Raw genomic sequence first — 7,754 nt, 5'->3', positions numbered from 1 at the left:
CTGCTCCGGCACTATCTACATCTCTAGCTCCGGGACCCACTCAGGAGACCACTGAGGAGCCAGCTCATGAGCTCTCTAGGCAGCCATCTCAGGAGTTCGTCGATACATAAGTTTGATTTTTTACAACAAAATAATGTACTAAATTAATTGTTTATATATTTGCACCATTTTATAACGGTAGGGGTATATCTGCTCTAAATCGCAAAGTTGACGTGTATATTTGCACCTTTGTCCTTGTATAAATGAGTTACACCATGTAGTTTTTCTAAAGACCCTATAAGTGGGACAAAAGTGCAAAATGACCCAAGATGGAAAGGGGAAGCTACAAACCCATTTAATGAAGGCTGAACATTACACCAATTGGGGCTTCAATATTTCTGTGACACACACACTCGGGCCCATTTAATAAAGACTGAATCTCAATTGGGCCTTTATTTTTCTGTAAAGCCCATATAAAACATTACATCAATTGGGCCTTCATTCATTGTACTTACGAATCTGAATTCCACGCGCTCAGGTGTCACGTGTTCATCCACCGGGGATCTATTCTCACACTTAGCACAAAACAAACACACACTAACTCTCTTTCTTTCAGTGATGGAACCCTAAGCCCGATTTCAATAATCGAAACTGCTATTTCTTGTAATTTTTAAAGGATTTTTGATGTTTATACGTTGATTGTTGAGATAGGGTTTAGGAGTTGTTAAAAATGGCGGAGAATTCGAGCTCGAGAATTACAATCACGCTAGGACGTACCGGTCAGGTAGCGAAATTCGTAAATGGAGAAACGATGCTTTTTCGTATGAATTTTATGATATTTTTATGGTAATTTAAATTTAGAAATGTAGAAGTTATGCTGCGTTATTTATTATTATTATTATTATTATTATGTAGAAACAGTTCGCTATTGCAATTTTTTTTTATTATTTTCGTGTCTCTTTTTGTTTTTTCCTTATGTTGATTTTTTTTAAAATGCATTTTTGATCATTTTTCGTGTTATATGTACCAATGACTTGTTATTGTAACAGAGAGCTCTATATCATGATAATGAGGTAATTTATTAAATGTGGAAATGTAAAATTCATGCTGTGTTATCAGTTCCGGAGGATATTCTGTAAGAACAGTATGTGATTGCAATTTTTCGTATGCATTTTTGATTATTTTTCGTGCTATATGTACAAATGACTTGTTATTATTGTAGTAGAGAGCTCTATATGATGATGCTAATGAGGTGAATTTACCTCTGTATGTTACCTTTCAGAAAAACAAAAGTGAATTTATCTTTAAATGTTTCATTATTAGGTTGGAGGGGATTAGTTTTACGTTACGTTATGGAAATATGGTGTGTTATGGAGCTGTTGTTGAGTAATTCGATTTTCTTTGTTACAAATTTTTGATTTTGAATTTTCATGTGTGGTTGCATTGTAAAATGAAAGGTGGTAAAGAAAGCAGGACCTGGATTAGATCATCCCTTTCCAGCAGTTGGGAGTAAACGGTCTGTCAGAGATAGACTAGGTACCATTGCAGATTCAACGACCGAATTCAATAATAAACGGTGAACTCTCTATTGTTTTCCTCGAAATAGTTTAGTTCTGTGATTTTTTTTATTTTTTTTGGTTGATGACAAGGGAACCCGCAGCCACTACCCTTTGGGTGCGCACAGGGTAAAACCCCGCTCCTGGAAATAGCCCGCAAACCACACAGGAGAGACAACCGCACTAGCCCCATGTGACGAGCTCGGTCCAGAAGGCAAATCCCCCGTTGTCGTAGGCAGGGGGTTTCGAATCAGAGACCTCCATTATGGAAGTCCCATGCTCAACCAACTGAGCCACCCGTGCGGGTAGTTTAGCTGTGTGATTTGATCTTTTTGTTTTAGGTTATATGCCTAATGTTTTGAGAAGGAGGATTTAACGTATAAAGGTTGTATGCCTAATATTGGCGTTAATATGTCGCCACAGAGTGAAATTAAAAACGTTTTATGATTGGGAGAAAACCAATGATTGTCCTTAAAAAAAAAAAAAAAAAGGAAGAAGAGTAAACTAATGATTATAAATGTATTTCAATGTAAATTGAAATTAACAACATATTTTGTTAGCGATGTACATTGAAACAAAATTTCCTTTGAATGGAATTAGGTGATTGCGACCCCTTTGTAATCTATGCATTTACACACAATATCCACATTTCATATTTTGCAGTCAGCGAGGAGATGGAAGTAGATTGAGCTCTCATGCCTCTAGTGGCATTGATGGTAATAATTCCACTGCTTCTCAATTATATGTTCATGTTTGTTGTATATACAACCAAATTCAAGGCTGGTAATTTTGTTCCTTATGATTTGATGAAGATGCACGGCTTGGTAAAGATGACCTGCGATATAAAATCATGCGGAAAACTGCACTTGACCGGGGTCAAAGCAATGGCCAGCAGAATGGGGTGGATCTGCGTGATTTCCTATCAAGGCCTGCTCAATCTTCAACTGCAAAACCTAGTTCACGACAGCACATACCTGATCCGAGGGATAATAGACCACGAGTATCTGAGATGAGGGATAATAGACCACGAGTACCTGAGCCGAGGGATAATAGACCACGAGTACTTGAGCCAAGGGATGATAGACATCATATGCTTGATTCAAGAGGTTCTAGACAGTACTTGCCTGAAATCAGAGATTCAAGACAGTACATGCCTGAAGCCAGGGATTTTAGAGGGCACCCTCCAGAGCTAAAGGATGTTAGGTATAATACACCCGAGTCCAGGAGTTTGAGCATACTGGGACGAGCTCCTTCCACAAGAAATGCAGATGCTTTACCACTGATGGACCCGATAAGGAGTTCTTATTCTCCCTGGTCACTGGATCTTTTAAGGCGAAGATCCCCAGATGGAGTTGTTAGTTCTTCTAGAGGTATCTCACCACCAAGGAGAGGGGAGGAACCGCAGAGAAGACCTCTGGTGACGTCTTATGATGATCCGAGACTGAGTTCATACACAAGGAAAGATGTCTCTGAGTTTTCACGCCCCATGACTTCTGCAGGTTACCTGTCAAATACATCCCAACCTGCTGGACCAGGAAAGACTGTCGCACCATTGCGTGCCCCAATCCCTCAATCACGGAGTTTAGTGCAGAAAAGTTCATATGGAGTACAATCTACTTGACTTTCTGCTTTTTCTTTGTTTCCTCCTTTACTGAAATTTCATGTTCGGATATGTGATAGCTTAGATGATTATATGGTGAGCTTTTTTACTCATATTTATCCTATTCCCAGGGATGCAAACTACTTCTGCCTTCAAGTATGTGAGCTCTGATAATTGAAGTGCTATTTTGCATCACTTCCATAACAATATTAATTACAACAGATGCACATAAACATCAAGTTGTTTGCTAGTAGAAACATATCTTTTCTGGATAAGAGTTGCTAAAAGGAAAATGGTTAGCCTTGTCCAAAGTAAAAATAAAAAAGGCCCTTGTTTGTATATGATCATCTGCTATCCATAGTTGAGAATTTCTTGAAATAAACCTTTTTGAATATTTTTTGGCACTTCATATTCTGTGGTTGTGTTCTTAACAATCATTTTGGTGTTTGTGCAGTTTGCACCTTCTTGACTTAATTCTTCTTTAATAAATTATTCACCTGCATAGCTATTTCTCTTAGCATAGCTTGGACTATATGGAAAGAAAGAAATTTGAGGTGTTTTGAAGGCAAAAAGGAGCAGTTGCAATATTTGAAATATAGTTGTTTGCACCAGTTGTATTATTGGAAAGATGGAAATGTTGTTATGAATTTAGATAACATGGTGGATATGCTAGACTACTTAGGTTTCTAATGTAATCTAGACTGCTTTTTCCTTGGTACTTTCACAGTATCATCTTGATACTGATTTTAATAAAATCTTACCTTATCAAAAAAATAAAATATTCACCTGTAAAGTAGACAAACTTCACCGCGTCTTGCAAAAGTTTGATGTTGGATAGTGGAACTATGGAGCTTGTATTCTCATTCCTGTCCAAGATAAAATATCATATTTGGCTACTGACGTGATTCAACATTTCTACATTCTTGTCTGAAAAATTAGATCACTGCCATGTCTTGAGAAATTGCATACTGAGCATGATGGATAAACAATTGGGGGTTAAAAAGAACATAAGAAGTTATAAAGAATCTGGTTTACTGGTCACTAAAAGTTATTTTTCTTCCCTTCACTGCAGATTGAGGATCAACCTACTGTTGATAGCTTTTTGCACTCTTTGGGTCTAGATAAATATGCAATCCATTTCAAGGCTGAGGAAGTATGTCCACACCTTTTAATATCGTTTCAGTTGCAACATTATTGAATTTACTATCTCAACTTTGTTAATATTAAGCATCATTGCATGTTTAAGATTAGCAATCAAGGCATGCATGTAATGAATGCTCTATACCATTAGAACTCTGCAATATCTGTTTCCCTAAAACTTGTAGAAGATCTATACAGTTCGTATTCAGTTATGAGATATTGAGGATTGGGTTTTGCATTCAAGCTACTCTATATGGTTACTTGCTTTAAGTAGTGAACATTCGAGAAATATAGAGTTTATATCTACTTGATGGTGCAAGTGTGACAAGGGAATACCACTTTGAGTTTCCGTTTTTGCAATTGATTCATCAAAATACTGTAAAGAAATAGATCTTGGGCCTAACTCAATCCCAAAAGCTAGCTCATGAGGGGAGGATGCCCATGTCCATATAAGGAGTTCAAACACCCATCCCACAACCGAGTTGGAAGAACTAACACTCCCCCGCACGCCCAAGCCTAGTTAACTAGAGCGTGGACAATATGATATGGGGGCCCAACATCGGTGAACAAAGAATTGGGGATGGGCGTGGCTCTGATACCATGTAAAGAAATGGATCTTTGGCCTGACTCAACCCCAAAAGCAAGCTCATGAGGGGAGGATTTCCCATGTCCATATAAGGAGTCCAAACACCCATCCTAGAACTGACGTGGGAGAATTAACAAATACCTACGAAGTTCGTTTTATCCACAGAACGAAAACGTTTCCCTACTTTTGCACCGTAAAGTTGGCCTAGATCAGGGAAATGAAGAATGGCAGATGAGTAATTGTTTATGCTTAATTTGATTTTACGTTTTAGTAGTTTGGTAGAAAGTAGTAATTGTGGTTGTAAAGGATTGTAGTAAAAGCATTACGATAGAACCAAGAGCACTTTTTGAATGTAGTTTAGAATTGAACTATTTGGGTGAAAAACGTTAAGAATGGAGCAGTAACATTCTTCTTTTCTAGTCAGTGTGAGGACAGAAAACCGAAGACAGAACTGTTTAAGGTTGGCACTGTGACTTGATTACTGGATTCAGAACTAGAATTTGACAGTGGCAGTGTTATGTCTTGGACGATAGCAATTAGAGTGAACTGGGTCTGGGTGACTACTAAGGGCAACTAAAAATGGCAAGAAACGTACAGAAGGGTGGTTTCCTTGCTGGAGAAAGGGCGTGATGATATTTTCTGTGCATTGTTCCTAGGAGTAGTGCCAACACGAGCCTATCCACGGCAAAGCCTGGTTCCGGTATTGTGTGTATGTACTTAATGACCTTACTATAATATACCTTATAAGAAATCGACCTTATTATAATACTTGTAACTTTTGCTGCATGGTGTAAAATTTTTGAATTTGGACGAGCTTGGCAGTTTGGATGAGGATTGTCTTGAGGTTGCGGCTACTGTAGTACTAATTGGAGCTCTGCTGGCTGTAACTCTCCCACGTTATTTGTCTATCAAGTTTAGATGTGACTGTCTTTCGTGTATGGGTAGCCACATAAAAGTGTTGTTTCGGGAGTATCTATTCATGTTTTCTTTTATGTTGGACTAGATTTGCTGATTTAATGTGGTCCTTAAACTCAGTTCACTCATTTTTCTTGTCACCAATGTGTTAATGTGTCTTTTTCTATTGAATAGTTGATTACCCGTAGGTGTAAAATTCTTTTCAGCTATTATGCATATTTACCTTGAACTGTGCTGCAGGTGGATTTGTATTCACTGAAGCAGATGGGTGACAATGATCTGAAAGAGTTGGGAGTACCCATGGTATGTTTCTTATTAAATGTGATATTTGATCATTCTTGTAGACCTAGTATCTCAGTTGAATGCTCTGGATTTTGTTGTATGTATGACAGTATGATTGTTTCTTTTCTTCGTGCTCTCACCTTTTTTAGGGGTGTTTTCGGTCATGCATTCTCCCATCTGCCTTTTCTTTTCTGCTTAATTCATGTCTTTTTTCTTCCTTGTGTGGCACTTGTATGTCTTAACTGAAGTTTACCTCTTCTTTTAAGATTATCTCAAGACTATATTCACCTTCCGACTACGAAATCTTTAAAGTATATTACGTGATGTAACGGGACAATTCTTACAATTACAACTTCTCTTTAATTGGTTTATAGAAACAAAAAGATATGTTAATCCGTGTATGATCCCTCAATGTATGTATACTTTGAGGTACATTTATTAATCCTTCTCCTATAACTATATAAAGTCACACAGTCATTCGTTTGGAAAGAGCAAGAATTCATATCTACACTGATGAGAGATAAGAGGGAGCTTAGGCGGCCTTTCTTTTGTCTTCAGCTGATTACATCCAGGATCTTGTGGATGAAAGTCAAAAGGAAAGGGACTACAGGGAATAAGTAACAGCATTTCCACATGATGTGAAGTCAAAAGGAAGTGACTATGGGGAATAAGTAAACAGCATTTCCATATGACATATCTATAGTTTGGCATGCGTCAAAATATACTTGTCTTTACCCCTTTGCTTTATTGTTAACAGTTCTCAGATAATGGTTTTTTTTTTTCTTTCCTAGCTTTTCCTAAAGAGATGCCTAAATTTGTAGGGTCCGAGAAAAAAGATTCTGCTTGCCCTAGCATCTCGTGCCAGGAGACAAGTGTGATCGCATGAACTGATGCAAATTCAAATACATTCTCGAGCTTTGATGCAAAAACCATGAGAGCTGAAGTGAGATCATATGCCTTGCAGAGCATGTATTTCCTTCTCGTTCTAGCGAGGCAAATCTGTTTGGATTAGTTGTTAGATCCCCTTGTCAATTCTGTAGTTTTCTACGCAGGGCAAATATTGTCACTGTTTTTTCTGCTTCTTTTTTTGTGTGATCCTCATTATTTGGGAATTACACACCTGTAAACCCTCCGGCATGAAAACAAAAAAGTTTGTGACTTTAAACACACCAAATCATGAACGATTCATGATTGAGAAAGAAACCTGGAAAACGCTTTCAATCTGGCTCAGGTACCCGTAGGGATGGCAACTGGGCGGGGCTGTTTTGACATTATGCGGGGCGGGGCGGGGCGGGGCGGGGCGGGACAGGTTTGAAACAATATTTTGAAAAACTAATGCGGCAGGTCGGGGGTTTGTTGTCTTCATTTATTTTCACTATTTTCCTGTCATGTTTCCTCCTTATTTTGATGTAATATGCTTCTCCTTTAGTATTACTAGTACCGTTGTGTGTTTTTTCTGTTAAAGATCTGATTTTTCTACCTTATTTTTTGATCTTTTCCTTAATAGGCTAATAGCTGTTGATATGAATAATTTGAAAACCCACTTCTGAAACTGAAAAACAGCATTATTTTCTTGGTTTCAGTTCCAGACTTAGCTTGTTAGTTTAAATTCTATCTACATTGCCATTAGAGGCCTTTGTTGAACTTTTGCTACAAGTGCAAAAAAAAAAGCTTCAGTTCGATTAAAATTATATCG

The 7,754-nt window shown here is 37.8% G+C and overlaps 1 protein-coding gene across 4 annotated transcripts; it reads left to right on the top strand.

Annotated features, from left to right (window-relative positions):
* Positions 1 to 538: 538 nt before the first annotated feature.
* Positions 539 to 7,281, top strand: LOC132641422 (uncharacterized). Of its 4 annotated transcripts, none has more exons than XM_060358416.1 (7): positions 539 to 825; positions 1,437 to 1,555; positions 2,199 to 2,251; positions 2,348 to 3,141; positions 4,208 to 4,288; positions 6,017 to 6,079; positions 6,617 to 6,972. In XM_060358416.1, the coding sequence occupies exons 1-7, from the start codon at positions 823 to 825 to the stop codon at positions 6,677 to 6,679; spliced, it is 1,176 nt and encodes a 391-aa protein (XP_060214399.1). In that variant the 5' UTR covers positions 539 to 822; the 3' UTR covers positions 6,680 to 6,972. The 4 variants fall into 4 exon arrangements, with proteins under 4 accessions (XP_060214399.1, XP_060214397.1, XP_060214398.1 ...); XM_060358414.1 differs by having other exon boundaries at positions 541 to 763; XM_060358415.1 differs by having other exon boundaries at positions 543 to 763; positions 6,880 to 7,281.
* Positions 7,282 to 7,754: the final 473 nt, after the last annotated feature.

The sequence above is a fragment of the Lycium barbarum genome, chromosome 5, assembly GCF_019175385.1.
Source record: "Lycium barbarum isolate Lr01 chromosome 5, ASM1917538v2, whole genome shotgun sequence".
NCBI classification, from domain to species: domain Eukaryota; kingdom Viridiplantae; phylum Streptophyta; class Magnoliopsida; order Solanales; family Solanaceae; genus Lycium; species Lycium barbarum.
The sequence above is the reverse complement of the archived record's forward strand: the minus strand, read 5'-3'. Positions and strand labels throughout refer to the sequence as shown.